Source organism: Strongylocentrotus purpuratus, unplaced genomic scaffold (assembly GCF_000002235.5).
Source record: "Strongylocentrotus purpuratus isolate Spur 01 unplaced genomic scaffold, Spur_5.0 spur5_scaffold_13, whole genome shotgun sequence".
Taxonomy (NCBI): Eukaryota; Metazoa; Echinodermata; class Echinoidea; order Camarodonta; family Strongylocentrotidae; genus Strongylocentrotus; species Strongylocentrotus purpuratus.
In genome coordinates, this window is record NW_022145598.1 from 25259677 (window position 1) to 25279420 (window position 19744).

Sequence of the window (19744 nt, forward strand, 5' to 3'; positions counted from 1 at the left end):
TTGAAACCCTAACCCTAACCCTACATCTTAGACGAAATAAAGCCCGGAGCAATTGTCGCAGGAGCAAATGTCGTGTCACCCAGGCGCGGATCCAGGATTTCTTAGGGGAGGGGGCCCAACTTTTTTTTTTTTTTTGCTCCCGAAAATTTGAAAATCGCGCCGGCCGAAAAGTCGCTCAGTGGGGGGGGGGGGGGGGGGGGGGGGGGGGTACAGAGCACAATTTTTTTTTTTTTCTTTTTTTCTTTTTGCTCCCGAAAATTTGAAAAAACGCGCCGGCCAAAAAAATTTTGGATCCTCAAAAAAAAAATTCAATTTGCACCCCCCCCCCTTGAGCGCCAACCCCCAAAAAAGGTAAAAATCACGTGATTTTACATGATTTTTTTCTCAAGGGGGGGGGGGGGGGCCCGGGCCCCCCGGGCCCCCCCCCCCCCCTGGATCCGCCACTGGTGTCACCCCCTATTGCATAGAGAGTAAACCATATTTTAATTTGGTCCCCTTTTGAGAAGAGTGAAGGCATCGATTTAGGAACTATAGCAGAGGTTTCATGGTCTAGTAGATATTTCACAACATTGGGGACCACATGGTTTGCGGTTTGAGTCCCACCGGGGCACTTTGGCAAGACATCAATCTACATTTGCCACTTTCTACCAAGGTGTTAAATGGGTACCCGGTAGGATGCGAACGTAAATGTGGATTGGCATGTGTGCGCATATAAAATGGCGGGTGCTCTAACATGTGCGGATTAGCAATTGAATCAAATGACCGGGGTAGTAATACTTACAATGTAAAGTACTTTGAAATGTAATATATAGCGCTATACAAATGTGACCATTATTGTTATAATTATCATTATTATTATTATTAATATTATTATCATTATACCGAAGAAAGCTTCCAATTGATGCTTTTATATCCATTTCTAGGGACGTATCTCACAAGAATAATGCATGTATATGAACATGAGCAGGGGAAAATCCTCCACGTAATAGTTTTGATAGACTGATACACCAGTCACAGGTAAATAGCATAGGAAAACGAAAATAGAGCTTAATGAAGATATTTTATCATATGATTTGATAAAGAATAAATACGACACAGAGATCGAACAGCGTATACTATTTGCTGTAGGAGTATAACATTTCACGGCACTCAGATTCGAAAAAGATAACAAAGAGATGGTTAGTGCTAAGCATCATAGAATAGTTTTGATTTGAGAAAACAGGAACTCGAGAAAAATATATCCGAATACCAATCTTTTGTACAAAGACAAATTAGAGAGAATAATCGAATGCCAAAACAATCAAATACCAAAGAAGAGTGGGAATAGATTACCAACTCAAATAACAATACTTAATCTATTCAATACATTAGAATCGACATATTAAGTGTCTGAGAGAAGCAGAAATAAATAGGATATGATGGCAAAGATTAGCAGCAATAGTCTTAGAATTAAGTTAGAATTCTACAGCTTTAGTTGGGATATGAATATACAAGAATCAAGAAGATGTGATTAAGTACACAAAGAGAAATTTAGATTTAATACCGGCTATTCGGAGGTATCATTACCAAGTACGGTGTGCATTTCCGTGGGAGAAAAAAATGAAAAAATTATATAAAAAATCACTTGATCACATTACGTTGATGAGTATTTTTGTTTGAGTTTAATTTCAGTCAAATTTCAGACAATATAAGAGAAGGAAGAGGCTCCCGATATAAACAGGATGTAAATGATTTGAAAATAAGGTTAAAGTACTTTTTTCAAAGAAATTCCCGAAATAATTTTGTTTTCATAACGATTCTTTTGTTTTTTATTGAAGTGTGTTTGTAACTTATCTTCAAAAACAAGACATGATATTTATAATGGAGTTGAACAGTAAATAATATACATACTGTTACGATATATACATGTACATGCATCCACTCTGTAATAATAAGTCAAATAAATATATACGATTCCAGAAGCCAGTAAGATTTCATTCCTCCAGTAGATTCTTCTTCGAAGAGCCGTTTCATGAATCTCCATTTAAATTTCACTTTGTCGGACAGTATAAACACAGCGTTTCACTGACTGACAAAGTTCTTTAACTTTTATCAAATGCCCTCGGTAGTCATTGTCTAAACTGTTTGTGAGGTTACTATTCGGGGATAATGTGAGATTAATAAGTCACTTCTTTTCAATTTCTCTTTAGCAATCTAATCCGAGGGCGAGTCAAAGTGCAACTTACCCGACTTCTTGGATCTTCCTCGTCAGCTTTCTTCTCGGTTTGACATCTTTCTAAAACAGTCTAGCATCAAAACAAAAGATCAAAAGTATTTATTGCTATCATTTTATATGCATGACTCGGTAGCGGGAAATGGTAAATGCAGGCTTTCAATGACTTGGAATCGTAATACCAGGGGCAGTTATTGTAGAAGAGGTAATCAGTTGAGCCAGTTTGTAAAGATATGTTTACATAATTGTAGGATGAATGAGGTGTTGCAATTGCCAAAATATTCGGCGTTTTCCCATAAAATAATATCATGCCCTCCAGAGGCAGAGCAAAACAGAGCAGGATATGCTCAGTCCTGAATCCATCCTCCTAATAATTAAAAATAGGCATCTATATAATATTGTATGACTTATATTAGAACATGTTGGTTGGTTGGTTGGTTGGTTGGTTTTATTTTCCGTATAAAAATTCAAATTCTATTCAGAGCCATTATCAAAATGGCTCTGTCAATTGAAAAGCTTTATACATGCATTTGATATATTTACTGGAATTCCAACGTGTTTTCTTATTAAGTAAAGGATTATATTTTCTTTTGTCACGTTTTACGTGATGATCATGGACACTTCTTATCTGAATATTTTTTCATTTGTAATTATGTACTTCATCTTAATTTTGATTGGAATGACATATCATGGTAACATCAGTCGTCGATGGTTTCTTAATTTGCGCAGATTAAACTCACATAAGCCACTTCTGGTAACTGCTCGATGAGGCCGAGCATGTGAGGGGCCTTCCTCTCTCCACAGTCATCCATTGCTTCGTGCCACCTACGTGAAAACAGTAAACAATGGTAACGGAGATGTTGTGGACAAAGTAGATAAAGGGATGCACATGAGGACAAATAGATGTGAAAATTAAGATCAAGATATTAAATTGAAGTTATTAAATCATAAAAAGGAATAAAGGTATGTAGTGGACATATGCATTAGGCATATAAATGATGGGAACGTAGATATGAAAAAGTGCTACCCCTTTGAAGCGATGTTGAACAGATGCCCTTTCTGACCTAGCGTACTATTTATTGCACAGCGCCACCTTAGGTTCGAATTGCCAACAGTACGTGACCCAACACCTAAATTCCCACTTCGCAGACAGAAGACTATGGGAGGCTGTTGGTGCCATTATTATGTACAACTATACAACTATACGCCTATCGAAACAGAATGAGAAATTACAAGCACCTCAATTTACCTTTCATTCATGACGAAGGCCATTGCGACATCTTTGTTTCTGCATTCTATAGCCACCTCCATACAGCTCTGGTCTGAATTACTACGTAATAATGCGGCTTGGCTGTCGAGTAGGAATGTGACTACGGCGGCCTGACCGGCCCGCGCCGCCAGGTGTAAGGCAGTGTTCTGAGGGGGCAACATCAATATCCGAAACGTATTTGAGGATAATTGAACATTTATAATATCGATATTATTACTGATAAAAACCAAGCAGAATATTGTCGTAATAGACCAGAAGATGAGAATTTAACGCGATAGGGAAAAGGATGGATTTGAAGAGAGAAATTAAATGGATAATCATTAAAGTGACTTGGTAACATTGTTGAAGGTTGATGAAAAAATTGCTTAATTTTTATATTAAATGTTACTTACTATATTCCTTCTACTGTACTAATCCTTTGACATGCAAAAAATCCTGAAAAAATTCTCAAACCACGAAGATATCTATGGTTTTCTTTGAAGGAGTCGAGGTATGACACCCTCTAACCATATTGAACAGTTAATTCTCCCAACCATATTTGAATTTTCCCAACCATTTTTCCATGAAAAAAGACATAAAACAGGCTATAAAAAATCTGTCAACCCTTAAATGTCCGTTTTCACTCAAATTTTCAGATTATCTTTAATTGTACATCTAGCATTGAAGTCACTACCTTAGCACCACTGTCTCTCATTTGAACAATGTTACCGAGTCCCTTTAAAGAGAATTTAGGGTTAAGATAAAGATGTTGATAAAGATGATTACATTATTAATGTTGATAACGGTGACGATAACAATGGTATAGTGATGATGGTTACTATCAAAATTATTATAATGATGAAGATGTTGACATAACGATGCTTTTGAGGTGATGTTGCTGATGATGAAGATGATTGCAGAGAAGGACAAAATTTAGAAAAGGAGGAGAACAAGGGATTATAGGTGCGAAACTTAAGATGAGGGGATAATAATGAATAGGATGAGAAGGAGGAGGAAGGGGAGAGGTGAAATAGATGAATGATATGATTACCCCTTCATCATCTGCTTGGTTCATAAGATGAGGATGTGTAGCTAATAAACCTTTCATCGTATTAATGTAGCCCTCTATGGCAGCTAAGTGCAGAGGCGTTCTACCTTCATGATCCCTGAGGAAAAGAAATTAATCAATTATTTTTTCATACCATATTTTGTGTATCTAATATTGTGTGCAAGAAGTGAACACATAACTGTAGAAAAACCTAGATCAAAGCAAATTATTCATTCCATTTCTATTTTTTAAGTATGTCATTACTGTATTCATTATTGTTGTTTGGTTATTTATATCATTGTATTATTGTTTTTTGATTATCATGGGTTACCGATTCATTTTTTTCATTCATTAATATCTTGAAAGGTTAAGATTAGAAGCTTTGATACTAGTGGATTTCTGCAACCATAATTTTTCGGATATCAAAAACGGATGAATAATCACGAGTTCAAAAATTGTACTGACTTGAAGTGCACCAATAATATCCTAAACACTTAAAATCTGTATAAATTAAAAATTAATTAACACGAGTGCTTAATTGCTCATACTAGTTTGGGATTTGGTTAATTTAAAGCTTCGATCCGACAAAAATATTTATACAAACCTTGTACTGCTAACAAATAAAAATTAGAATGAATAAAATATCCCTTTCAGATAATTTGTAAGCTCTCACCTATGTAATAAAGCTCCTTTGCTGAGTAAGAGCTGTACCAGTTTAACATGACCGCTCCAAGAGGCGATGTGGAGGGCCGTCCTGCCTGCCCCATCACTTTCATTCAAGATATGGGGTCCTATTGCACTGTCCAAGAGTCGTTTACACGAATTAAGACGACCATACCTAAAATGGAAGCCATTTTTAAATTAAAGGAAAATAATTAATCAATATTTGGTAGTACTGACATAATTAATGTGCGTATTGGTGGTAGAATTGCAATTATAAAGACATTCTACATCTATGAATACCTAATATGGTGTTTATGGATTAATAAGAATCATAAACCTTCATAAACGTTTTTTTTTTAAATCCCACGGATATGGACAGTCGGGCCAACGTAATATAATTGGCTATGACATTTCACAAGGAAATAAAAATGCTCGAAGGAGGTGGACCTCACTATACAAAACAGCTATATCTTCACATTTTTAATATAATAACAATACATGACAATTATTTATTCATCGCGTGATAATGAGCTTTAAAAAAATTACTTATGAGTTTTCTACATCTCTAATAAGGCTATTTATTAGTAGCCTATACATGCAGGAAGAAAAGAAAAATAATCACATCTTCCTGATGAAATGTTGTACTGATTTCATTCAAAAGCCTAAGTTGGGTTTCAAAACTAAAACATGCAAGTCCAATGTTTTCCTTATTCTTTTAATTAATTTAAGGTAAATATTTCCATCTAAAATGTATTTAATTTAGTTGGCATCGAAACAAATGAATGAGAGTACATCATTTCCAACGGTTTCTAAATGAAAGGTTTGTCCAAAACAAAATTGCAATCGCATACGTTCTCCCCCTCCCCTACCCCCCTCCTTGAAGTCCTCACGTAAGTTGTTCTGTTTATTGTAATGCGATTCTTTGTGTCCAGCCAATCATACTTTGGTTATCTTATCATTTATGTAGTTTAAATGACGCACACAAATCAAGATTTATATATTTGAATTTGAAATTTAAAAAAATTGTGCAAAGTGCTGGTATAGGGTTTCAAACAACACTGAGTCGCTTAATCGTTTACATTTATATTTCTTTCATGCATGGATTGGTTACTTGCAACTTGAAAATCGCAGGGTACTACTGATTTATTTCCATTTTGATATTGGGGCTTTCATTCGTTAGACATGCAAAACATGGGAATAATTCAAATTGAAACAGAGGAAGGGCGCATTCACACACAATAAACTATTATTTTGCATTTTTTTTAACTCTCTAGTAGCAAACTGGCTTCTCCACCGAATTCTTTATCTAATATCATAGCAAATGGCTTAACCCATATTTCGCAAATTTGCCTCTCGAAATCGTGTAACATAGCGAATAATAACCTGTATAGAATTCACAGGGGCCTGGCCTACATTTTTAATTAAATTGATACTTTCACGGTTTAGCTTCTAATGCTTCCTGCGCTTCAATGGCCATTCAATATTTCTTTTGAATCAAACGTTAAATACAGGTGGTAATCTTCAAGACTTATTACAACGATTACGTTAGCAAACTTAAAACTGAATCACGCTCACGCTGACTTAAAACCTTCCGCATTTCTGAAATGGAAAGTCTTCCCTGACATTAAGTTGATTTTAATAGAAAGCAGAAAAATGAGAGGGGGAAAATAGCGAAATTTTAAGCAAAATCCGATTAGAAATTAGATCAGATTAGAAATAGTTTTTAGAAAGATTAGAAATAGGATTTGTTAATGTTTTCATCAGTGAAACATAAATTGGCAACTCTGTGATGTATCCTGGTAGCTCCTTTCCAATTTGCTCTGTACAGAAAATGGCATAAACTTTCATTTTTTTTTTAGTTATTCATGACGGAATAGATTTGTTTCATACAGGAGTGGTAAAAAACATATTCTGCGATAGTCTTTTTAGGGTGAATGTCTGATTGAACATTTAAGTTTTGTAGGACAGGGCGAATAGAAGAAGAACTCGCAAGATACGTCACAGAGTTGACAATGTGTTTTTAATGATTGCACTTTCTAAAATGTATAATTTTCTTATTTTGAATCTGTTTTTGCTTAAAATGTCACTGACCTGTTTCTCTCATTTTTCTGCTTCTATTACAACCGACTTAATATCAGGGTGGACTTCCCCTTTTATGCTCTCATAATGGAGAAACAAACCTTCCCATATCTACCTGCCTGACGTCACTACACTAATCAGCCAATAGCAAACCGGGCTCCTTGTCACATGCATGCCATGGTGTCAGGTGACAGCCAATGAAATTAATCACATGTTATTTTGATGTAGCACTGTCAATGGCGTTGCGGGTTGACAACTTCTCTCTACGCTGAGTGCAGGCAGTTTGGGGAATGGGAGGGAGGGGGGATTTCCGAAACAGAGGCGTACTCATTTCCCTTTTAGCTATTGGAAGGGGATGTCTACCCTGATATTAAGTTAGTTTTTATAAAAACATGCAAATAAGAAATAGAGATCAGTGAAAGTTTGAGAAAGATCCGATGATTATGTACAAGGTGTGGGTTTAAAAAAAAAAAATTGTAATTTAATCAAACGCAGTTTAGCAACTACGTGATGCCACTTTGTAAATTTCAAATATTTCCTTTTTTGGTTGATGATGAAGGTTCGTTCTGATTGGTTGAATTTGTTTATCAAGCCTCTGTTGCGGTAACCTATACGCTTTAATAGTTCATGCACTTGAAATCGAAAGGCATGGGGCGGGGGGCGGGGGGGGAGGGGGGGGCTGTTAGACTTCGGAAGTAAGGAAAGGATAGGTGTGCCTTACGTCATGCAATACCTGGCTGCGAAATGAAGCGGCGATTGCTTCTCCTTGTTCTTCAGATTAACCGTGGCACCCAAGTCGATGAGGCCCTGTACGGATTTGATGTTACCCTGCTGGGTGGCGTAGTGCATCGGTGTGCAGCCCGAACAGTCCCGCTGGTTGAGCAGCTCCAATGCGCCTTCCTTCTGCTTAGAGAGTTGGCGAAACAAGAAAGGACAAAATTGGATTTATACAAAAGAGAACACTCCACTCTGATCCACCACGTGCTGGGCTGTTTCACAACAGGGTGTGTTCACAAAGACTAAGATCGACTTTAAGTTGGACTTAACTATGACAGGTCGTTCATGCCAGTGTTTGTTCTCACCATTATGATATTTAGATTATATTTTTTCCTTCAATAATGAACGATGAGGAAATTGAAAAGAAAAGAGAAAAGGAAAAAGGATAAATTGGAAACAGGACTAGAACAAAAACAGTAAGACCCCTTAGCACATCCTTTCCCTGATCAGAAGCCTTGATTCGATTAGCATAACATTTTCCAAGTGATGCCAACTCCCCCTCACGGATGAACTTCCGCTACGCCGCTGTTTTAACTATACTGTTTGCATCAAGCAAAGCTTTAACTTGTACTTTACGTTGAAGTGAATGACCAGGAATACATGCAAATGTCTAAATTGCTAGCAGTAGAGTAGGAAGTTAATCGGCCATGTGATAAGACGTGTCATCGTCCGAGTTGATATAATACGTGTAATGTACCATTATGTATGTCCCTGTGACGTCATAATCGTAAATGACCGGGCAAAGGGATGTTTAGGGTATGATATTGATGATGATGGTGATGATGATGCAAGGAAAGGGAGATTGGAGATGGGTGAGGATGTTGAAGATGAGCAACAGGGAAGATGGTGGAATAAGAGGGGCCGGAAAGAATCAAAAGAAGGAGAAGAAGAAGAAGAAGATGAAGGAGAAGAAAAAGAGGACGAGGAAGAAAAGGAACAAGAAAAGGAGAAGTAGAAGGGGGTGGGGTGGGAACGAGTTAGATGAGGTGGTGGAAGTGAAGGATATTACCATTGCCAGACAGAGACCGTAACTGATTTCGTTTCTTCTTATCTCTATATAATATTTTCCTTTTCACCCCTCTCACCCCCCCCCCCCCCCCCCACCCCCCTCCCCCCTCACCCCCCCCCCCCCTCTCTCTCTCTCTCTCTCTCTCTCTCTCTCTCACTCTTTCTCTCTTTACCTTTAAATATCTAGTAATTCCCCCTTCTCCCCTATTTCTCTCTCTCTCTCTCTCTCTCTCTCTCTCTCTCTCTCTCTCTCTCTATCCATCCATCTATCTATCTATCTCCCCTGTGGGATTGTCGATAGGCCTAACAAGGGGTTAATTTGTGCCATCAGACCCCCAAAGCGAAAGACATTTCCTGATGAGGAGAAAATACTATGATTCAGATCACCTTAAAGTGAGGTTAGCATTTGTCTCTTTGGTATGCTGCATGTATTGCCACTGCCCTTGACTGTGGGTGGCTATACATAATATGTTGGGTTTCTTTCTTTCTTTTTTTTTTTTTTTTTTCTCTCTCTCTCTCTATTTCTTTCTACATCTCCCTCCCTCTCTGTCTCCCTCCCTTGCCTTTCTTTCTTTTCTGTTGAGTAGACAACTCATGTACTTATTTCGGAAATGTTGATATTGTTTATGCTTCACCTGATATACAAACACGTCACAGATTATTCCTGTATAACTTTTCCACAGGCAAATTTTCCGTTGGCAGTCAGAAATAACCACTAACACTAACAGGCACATTCTTCGAATGCAGGGATAACGCAGAGTGAATTGAAGAGCCCTCATCTGTCAGTTCAAGGCAGAGTGAACGAAAGGCTTGGGGACAGTCAACCTGCTGTATCATATATTTTCTGAAAATAATACAGTATCTCAATTATCTTTAAAAGTCTATTAATGATTGGTCTTATAAAATACCTTCCAAATGGCAAACAATTTTGAAAGAAATATATCCGCAGCACACACACACACACACACACACACACACACACACATATATATATATATATACATATATATATATCTATATATATATCATCACCAGAAAGCTAACTTTCCCCATACACACTGCCTTGCATTGAGAGCTCTATATTCCCTGTGCATTATTCTTTGTTTTAGAAGCCCCTTACTTTTTCTTTCATTTATTCCTTTTTATTTATCAATTTGGTCTGGCTCTGAACGTGGTGCGAACAAGGTCAAGGCAGGCGAAGAAGGGCATTATCCTATTAAGGCCCTAAAAGGTTTGTTCGACATCTAAACGTATTGTGACGTGTGAGGGGGTTCGGCGATAGGATTGTGCTGGATTTGGTAATATAGGATTGATTTCTACCTGCTTGTCGGTATTAGGATCGATGGCGTAGCCACAGGGGCAGGAGGGTAGCGCCCCCATCTTTTTTTTAAACAAGGAGCGAGAATGAAATGAAACAAAGGGAAGTGAAAATAGGAAGGACGAGAAAAGATTAAAGATCAGGGCGTCTCTCCGCAGAAGAGCCTTGTTGGATGCCTGGCATATTCATATTTCATTCCCATGTAAGAACCCCCCCCCCCCCTCCATGCCAGTAGTGCCACTCTCAACCCCTCAATGAATATAGACAAACATTGCACCATTGATTAAGTTATCCAATAAACGGGTTGGGTGGCATGGTTAGCAAAATGAACCATGGCACGATATGCATCTTTAACGTGAAGGGCCGGGCGGAGTTTACCATAAATTTCCCATTAAAAAGAGTTGATTAACATCTCCAAGAGGAAGTTTCTGTGCTGGAAAGAACTCACATTGCTGATTTACAACAACAGTTATTGCATATTAAAACTAATTTACAATCGACAAAAAAATGAAAAACTGACATCGCCTGCTATAGGCAATGCGACAACATCCACCGCTTCCCCTTCACCTTCCCCTTGGCCAATTGTGTTTTCTTTGTATTACTAAGATTTGAGCAACAATGTAGTCTTTTAATTTTGTAATTTTTAATCGTATCTTTATTTCGGAAAAAAAATACATTTTCACCTGAAACTCTCTAATTTCTTGTTTTACTTAGTCACTCAGTTCGCTCGAAATATTAATAAATTGGAATGTTGATATTTGGGCAATAAAATTCACTTCCGCACCCCTCCCGAGTGCCGAAAAATGAATGTGTGCCCTTACACCTACGAAAACACCCTTAAAGACAATGTGGATGTATTCTCTGTATACACTCACCTTGAAGAATTCCCTTCCGAAGAAATCGAGATTGCCCCCGTGTAGGAGCGCCAGATGTAGGACGTTTCGCTTGTCACAATCCGTCTGTGTAAAGTCTGCTCCGCGTTGAAGCAGCGAACGAACGGCGCGCCAGGCACCGCGGGCGGTGGCCAGAAGCAGGGGCGTGCGGCACTGACGGTCTTTTGCATCGTAGTCACTTCCCTTTGGATGTGAAGGTGGAAGTAAAAACAATTTAAAATTATAAAAAAATCACTCGTTTACTAATAATGATCACAATGTGTGATAATATGATTTGAATTGATTCGATGTTCAATTTTGGTTCCATTTACACGTACATCATCACAGGTAAATGAATTTTTAACATCGTTTATAAACATGTGTGGTCACATAAAATCATATCTTTAAAAAGGGTCTTCATATACACAGTTTGAGTTGACGTCGTCATCATGAGTACAATTCTCATAAAATAAGATATGTAAACAATTCATGGTAAAAAGCGTAAGGCCAACGAAAAAAAGAAAGAAAGATAATTAATTGTGACGAAAAACAAACTCATTCCTAAAAAAGGAAATAAACATAAAGAAGGAAGTGGTGTTTAAAATGTTAAAATACTTTAGTTTTATGTTGAATTCTTTAAACTATATTCCTTACTATTTAAAAATTAAGAACAAGTAATGTAAAAAGTTAAATGGCGTAACATCATCTTCGTGTAATTGAAATTGCGAATGTTTCAGTTATTTGCCTGTATCAATTACAGGCCTTTCATTGTATTAGTTAGACGTCCTTCATTGTATGTGTCAATTAGATGTCTTTCATTGTATGTATCAATTAGATGTCTTTCATTGTATATAACGGTTATTTACTCTCATTGTATGTATCAATTAGTGGCCTCTCATTGTATGTATGAGTGAGATGCCTTTCGTCGTATGTATCAGTTAGATTTCGTCCTGTGTATAAGTTATGTCTTGTGTACAAGCTCTATTTTTGATATGCCTTATATGCCTTATACATAAATAAAGGCATACATATTATCGTAATGTAAATTGTATCCTAATACTACGAAAATAGACGTTTCAGCAACCACAAAATTTGTAGCGAAATCAACAGTAGATGTGGACCTACTATAATATTATTTCCTGAATTGATGTGTCACCGATATAGTGTTTTGTATGTAGACAAACTGCTATTCACATTCTGTCTCCAGTTTTACAACCCATCCCCGCCTTCATCTCCCCTTCCAGTGGCAGATCAAGATTTCTGTTCGGGGAGGGGGAGGCACGTAATGAAATTCTGTGATAACCGACAAAAAAAAGGGGGGGTGGGGTCATCATGTTTTGGGTGTGCTTCTCTTCCTCCTCTTCCCTATCGTTTATTGGTTTGTTCGTTCTAGTTTGTTAGTTTTTTAAAATATTTTTGTAATGGAGGGGCACGTACCCCTGTTGCCCTCCCTCTAATCCACCACAACTTGTGCTTCTTTCCCCACCTCTCCCTCCTGCCTCCTGCCTCCTGCCTCCTCCTACCTCCTTCCTCCCTCCTCCCTCCTCCCTCCTCCTTCCTCCCTCCTCCTTCCTCCCTCCTCCTTCCTTCCTCCTCCTTCCTCCCTCCTCCTTCCTTCCTCCTCCTTCCTTCCTCCTCCTTCCTCCCTCCTCCCTCCTCCTTCCTCCCTCCTCCTTCCTCCCTCCTCCCTCCTCCTTCCTCCCTCCTCCCTCCTCCCTCCTCCTTCCTCCCTCCTCCTTCCTCCTTCCTCCCTCCTCCTTCCTCCCTCCTCCTTCCTCCCTCCTCCTTCCTCCTTCCTCCTTCCTCCCTCCTCCCTCCTCCTTCCTCCCTCCTCTCTTCTCCCTCCTCCTTCCTTCCTCCTCCTTCCTCCCTCCTCCCTCCTCCCCTCCCTCCTCCCTCCTCCCTCCTCCTTCCTCCTTCCTCCTTCCTCCCTCCTCCTTCCTCCCTCCTCCCTCCTCCCTCCTCCTTCCTCCTTCCTCCCTCCTCCCTCCTCCTTCCTCCCTCCTCCTTCCTCCCTCCTCCTTCCTCCTTCCTCCTTCCTCCCTCCTCCCTCCTCCTTCCTCCCTCCTCCCTCCTCCCTCCTCCTTCCTCCCTCCTCCCTCCTCCCTCCTCCTTCCTTCCTCCTCCTTCCTCCCTCCTCCCTCCTCCCCCTCCCTCCTCCCTCCTCCTTCCTCCTTCCTCCCTCCTCCTTCCTCCCTCCTGCCTCCTCCCTTCTCCCTGCATTAAGTAATCACCGGAAGAACTTGACCCCGAAGTTCGCTTTAATGGCGGTAAACAACCGTCAACCTACACCTATGCCGTCGCGTTCCTTCCCGGTTTGTATTAGCCTGTCCCCGTCCAGGTGTGCATACAGTGGATCCGGTATCAGAGGGCAGCTATTTCTCCTAAAAAGCACGCAACGCAAACCCTTCCCCCTCTCACCTACATATCAAATCAGATAGAGCGGCCCAGGCGGGTTGCAGTGAAAAAAGACTGGTGTACCAACTCGATTTAATGCACTTAGCTACGTCAGTTTTGGGAAAGAGATTCTGAACTAATGCCACATTTTGATTGTCAATACCCGATGCTATCAAAGCAAAACGATATTTATGGTAATCAACAAGGATAAGAAAAGTTTTATCTATCACTGTGTTCTAGAGAGCGATGTTGAAATATGTCATGTGTACATTTTGTATTATAATATTCAGCTTTTAGAGGGATGGGTAGAATTCAACGTGTTTTTTTACATTGTGATAAGATGATAAGATTATCAGTATTAACAGTATCAGCCTACTCGACGTTGTGCCACTTTAAGTCCTAAAGGATCTAAAGTAGATATAGATTAAATTCTAACAGTTTTTAAAAGGGTATGTGGGTGTATGTGGGTGTATGGATGCAGGTGTATATGTCAAACGAAGGCGGAAAGAGAAAGAGTGGTTAAAATGATGAGATGTGGTGGGAGGGAGACTGACTGTCGTCGCTATGTCACGAAATTGTGACACAGACTGATGTCAAATCGATGACAATATCAACCATAATCCACCGCCGAGATGAATCCCCACTAGATGGCGCCTTTGTGGACAGAGTGAACGCCCACATAAAACTTCTGGCCAATGAGCGTGGATGGGCGATTATTGACAACGATGAGATCCGCCCCAATGTTCATCTCTCTATAGATGGCGTTCATTTGAATAGAAACGGGGTCACTATGTTTGCGCAGAATATAATACGACATCTTCGGCCAGATACTTATCGCAGTCCACAGCATTCTTTTCAGAATCGTCAAACAACCAATCACAGGTGGAAACCGAGAGGAGCAGTGTTTCCACGCGACTGGATGGACGACTTGGAGACTCGGAGAGGATACCCCTACACGGATCAATACTATTAACTACGAATACTGCAGATGAAAATGATGCATACTATAGTCTGGAAAACGGATATATCAAGCCTTTTAGTGGAAATGGTCTAAAAATTTGCCATGTAAATATCAATTCGTTACCAGCCAAGATAGATGATCTAAAATATACTCTAAAATATAATCCATTCGATATTATAGCTATAACAGAAACTCACTGTGATGAGACCATACCAGACTCCGAACTATTAATAGAGGACTACAACATTATTCGTAAAGACAGAACGAGACACGGTGGAGGTGTAGCTCTTTATATACGAAGAGACATTAACTATACACGGCTGGACTATGTAAATGAACTGGAAGCCATATGTGTAAAGGTCAAAGTATCTCGTAACGAAACTCTTCTAATTTGTGTATTATATAGACCACCAAATGTTCCAGTAGAGTATTTCGACCAAATCTCTTGTATGATGGAAAGGGCGATTAGCGACGATGTAGAAATGATTTTACTGGGAGACTTTAATTGTGATTTATGTCAGGATAGGTTAAATTCAGATGCAAAACATTTGTCATCTTTGATGACTGGTTTCTTATGCACACAATTAGTTAATGTTCCTACCCGAGTCACTATGTCATCAAAATCGATAATCGATCATATTTATTCTACCAACCCAGACAAACATATTGTCACTGGTGTATATAAAACCTTCTTTAGCGATCATTTCTTAACTTTTACAATTTATGGTGAGAGTTGCCACAAACCCTTGGAAAACTTAATAAGCTGGCGGGATTTCTCCAAATTTGATTATGAAGGATTTGTAGTTTCAATGACACAAAAGCCTTTCAACGACATATTTCAAATTACAGATGTCAATGAAGCGTGGGAGAAGTGGTATAACCTAACAATGGAAGTTGTGAACAAATTTGCACCACTTAAAAGTAAACGTATGCGTAAGAATCCTTGTCCATGGGTTTCTGGTGACACCATTCAATTGATGAATACTCGTGATCACTTTCATAAGAAAGCTCTACAAACCAAAAGTGATTTAATGTGGAATAGATACAAACATTACAGAAATTTAGTCAATAGGATGGTTAATCAACAAAAGAAGACTTATGTTGACTCTCTTCTGCAAGAGAATAAGGGTAATCCTGGTGCCCTATGGAAAACATTAAAGAGTTTAACAAATGCAAACGTGTCTGAAAAGATAACGTTACAAGTCTCGGGAAATGAAATAACTGATTCAGAAGAAATAGCAAATATTTTCAGTAATTATTTTAGTAGTGCTGTGAAAAGTTTAACAGACAATTTCGGAGCATCAGGTGATGAACTGATAACCACAAAATGCAGTACAGCCGAAGATAATCGGTCGGAACCCACAGGACTGTTTGATCTGCCAGTCATTGATAGCGAGTTTGTAAAGAAAGAAATTAAGGGTTTCCCGATAACCAAGGCTATAGGGAATGATGGACTAAGTGTCAAGATTTTGAAACATGTTTGTAACATTAACATTGTCATAGATACTCTGACGTATTTATACAATCTGTCACTGACAACGGGTGTAGTTCCTGCTGCATGGAAAATAGCAAGAATACAACCCATCTTTAAGAGTGGAGATAAATTTCAAGTATGTAATTATAGGCCGATAGCCATTCTCCCTGTCTTATCCAAAATAATAGAAAAGGCAGTGACTAAGAATCTCCTTGAATATCTGTCAGAAACACGACTACTTAACCCCAAACAGTTCGGTTTTCGACCTAATCATTCATGTGAGACCGCCCTAATCTGTATGGTCGATGAATTAGCAATGAATGTTGATAAAGGGTACGTGAATGGATTAGCACTCATAGACTTACGTAAAGTAAATTAGCTAAATACGGTTGTTCTGATAAATGTCTCACTTGGTTTAGGTCCTATCTTAATGACAGAAAACAATATGTTTCAATGCAAAATAAAAAGTCAAACATCATGAATGTCAACACAGGAGTGGCTCAGGGTTCAATCCTTGGGCCCCTCCTGTTTACAGTCATGATAAACGATCTTCCCACGCATATAAGTAAAGGGAATGTTTATATGTACGCAGATGACACGACAATATCCGTCTATGGAAACAATCCAACAGATATAGAAATCCAGCTTAACAATGTAATGCAAGAAGTAAATGAATGGGTTGACAGAAACAAGTTGATCCCCAATCCAGAGAAGACCAAAGTCATGCTAATAGGCTCAAGGCAAAAATTACATCGATTTTCAAATCTAAAGTTGCATGTTACATTAAAGGGTAAATCTGTTGAATGTGTTGATGAATCTAGGTGTTTAGGTGTAACCATAGACTCTAGCCTTGACTTTAAGTTACATACTGAAAAGGTGTCTTTGAAGGTGAAACAAAAACTAGGTGTAATAAGAAGATTAAAAACATATTTTTCTACTAAACAATTATCTGATATATATTGGGGGTACATTATACCCCATGTTCTTTACTGTTGTAATGTATGGTCGCGCAGAAGTGTCGGGAATTTCAATACCTTAAACAAATTACACAAAAGAGCTGCCTACATAGTATCAAATAAGTCATGGGATATACCGTCCCTTGATGTATTACAGTGACTATGCTGGCCAACTCTTGATAAATTGTTCTGGAAAACAATGTGCTGTTTAATGTATAAATGTGTAAATAGAATAACACCCGGAATCGTTTATGACAGATTTATACTCGTCGACGATGTTTCAAAACGAATAACTCGCAACACAGATAAGAAAATGTTGCGATTGCCAAAATGTAAAACAGAATTTTACAGGAAGTCATTCATTTATTCAGGGAGTGAAATTTGGAATGATCTTCCACTTGAACTTAAAGAAGCACAGAGCCTAGCAGTCTTTAAGAGAGCTCTAAAAGAAAATCTCACATGATAAGGTGTTCTTCTGCATAGTTGATTTTTATCTTGACTTCATTTTCATTTTTTACTTGACTCCATTTTACAATGCTTATAATTATCATTAATTCTAAACTGTTGTTCTATTGTGCAAAATTATATTCAGTTAATGTATTCCTATGTTTTGGTTTAATTTATTTTCATAGTTGATTTTATCATTATCTATTCAGTTTTTGAAATGTTACTTTACTCCATTATCATATAATGTTTAATTTATTTTTCATAGTTGATTTTATCATTATCTATTCAGTTTTTGCCATGTTATTTGACTCCATTATCATACAATGCTTATAATTATCATTAATGAATTGTTGTTCTTTTGTGTAATATTATATTCAGTTAATGTATTCCCATGCTTTTGTTTAACTTATTTTCATAGTTGATTTTATCATTATCTATGATGATTCAGTTTTGTCATGTTACTTGACTCCATTACCATATAATGCCTATAATTATCATTAATGAATTGTTTTTCTTTTGTGTAATCTTATATTCAGTTAATGTATGGCCATGTTTGGTTTTTTTAATTTATTTTGTAGTTGATTTTTATTATTATCTAAACCATGCATATATTGTGTCAAATGTTTAATAATCCGATATTGTACAGTTCTAATTGTAATTTATGTAATTTTTTAATGTGCTGTTTTTATAATCAGGGCTCTGTGGAAGACCAGGTTTTTATTTTTGTATACTGAACAGACTACCCTGAATAAAGAAGTGAAATAAATAAATAAATAAATAAATAGAGACAGACTAGACATTACCATACACATACAACTCTCAAAATTAATATACATGTTCCTTCGTAAAAAGGATACACGCAAGAGCAAGCAGATGGCGGGCAACGACTACGTTTGTGCCGTTATTACATATTGTAGGGGAAGGACTATGTATGGCTATAAGATTCCCCGAAAGTGGAATGAGATTCACGGCTCGCTACAGACGCCCATCGTGTAGCGTTTCCTAAGGCTAACATATCGGTAATCCCGATTATGCAAAATGGTAAAATGAAAATCCAATTGAATCGCCCGTCGACTGTGGCAAGAAGGAAAATCAGCTCAAAACCTGGTAGACAGTTGTAATCCTATAAGCGGAGCTGTGTGGGGGAATTTCTTCGCCTCCGGACTATGTTTCTTTCGAACATGAATAATCTGCCTCGCGGAGGAAATGAACGGAGAGTGCGTTGACAAGTCTTTGAAATTTGCTTTCTTTGTCAGGTGTGTGTAGGGATGTAGACTATGTACACTGTCGTATCATAGCTCTGCTACGAGTTTATAGTATTGCAGACCTGTTCTTGGTAAACTGGCGGGTACAATATACTGCAAAGAGTATAAGGTGTAAGTCTCATCTTGCAGCGAATAGAGGTAAGATGAATACAATAATAAATCGTTTTTAAACTTTAATATTGTATTTAAAAATCCACAAACACACACAATCCACACACGTACATATACGCTTTTTTCATTCAAGTATATCGAGTGAGAAAAACACCAGGGATACAACAATTAACCTTCTAATGGTTCTTGCAACAGGAAATTGATCAATTAGCAACGTTAGCAATTTGTCTTACCTCATTTATTAGGTATGTGACCACTTCAGCATGATCAAACATGGCGGCTCTGGATGAGAGAAGGAAAAGAAACATTGTTATTTTAAGGGATGATGTCAACTTTGCTACAAATGTATTAAGGTTTGTATTTTATTTATGTCTTCCAGCCTCTGTCACATGCTTTGCAATGACTTGGCATTAATTTATTCTCTATATTCAGACATTCTGAATATACAAACCTCCTAATCTTCTTCCCTGCTACCCCGCCCCCACCCCTCCCATCTCTCTCTTTCTCTCTCTTTCTCTCTCTCTCTCTCTCATTATATATCTCTCTCTTTCTCTCTCCCTCCCTCTCCTATCTCTCTCTCCCTCTCCCTATCTCTCTTTCTTGCACTCTTTATTTTGTCCACACTCTCTCCCCCTCCCTCTCTCTCTCTCTCTCTCTCTCTCTCTCTCTCTCATTCTCTCTCTCTCAGCCTCTCTCTCTCTCTCTCTCTCTCTCTCTATTTCTCGCCCTCCCTCTCCTATATCTATCTCCCTATCTCTCTTTCTTGCACTCTTTATTTTGTCCACACTTTCTCCCCCTCCCTCTCTCCCTCTCTCTCTCTCTCTCTCTCTCTCTCTCTCTCTCTCTCTCTCTCTCTCCACACACAATCCTCACTCGTCCTTCCCCCCTGCACTCTTGCATTATCCCT

At 38.4% G+C, this 19744-nt stretch overlaps 1 protein-coding gene across 1 annotated transcript in view; it reads right to left on the reverse strand.

The window, feature by feature from the left end:
• Window positions 1-19744, reverse strand: part of LOC105438813 (transient receptor potential cation channel subfamily A member 1-like) — a gene marked incomplete at its 5' end in the record, with an annotated part of 46214 nt that overhangs the window by 18372 nt on the left and 8098 nt on the right. Inside the window, 8 exons of the mRNA XM_030983646.1 lie at window positions 2226-2285; window positions 2953-3037; window positions 3462-3628; window positions 4513-4627; window positions 5183-5347; window positions 7985-8157; window positions 11230-11430; window positions 19071-19119. Of these exons, the coding sequence (XP_030839506.1) occupies window positions 2226-2285; window positions 2953-3037; window positions 3462-3628; window positions 4513-4627; window positions 5183-5347; window positions 7985-8157; window positions 11230-11430; window positions 19071-19119 (1015 nt within the window). The remainder of the gene's footprint in view (window positions 1-2225; window positions 2286-2952; window positions 3038-3461; window positions 3629-4512; window positions 4628-5182; window positions 5348-7984; window positions 8158-11229; window positions 11431-19070; window positions 19120-19744) is intronic.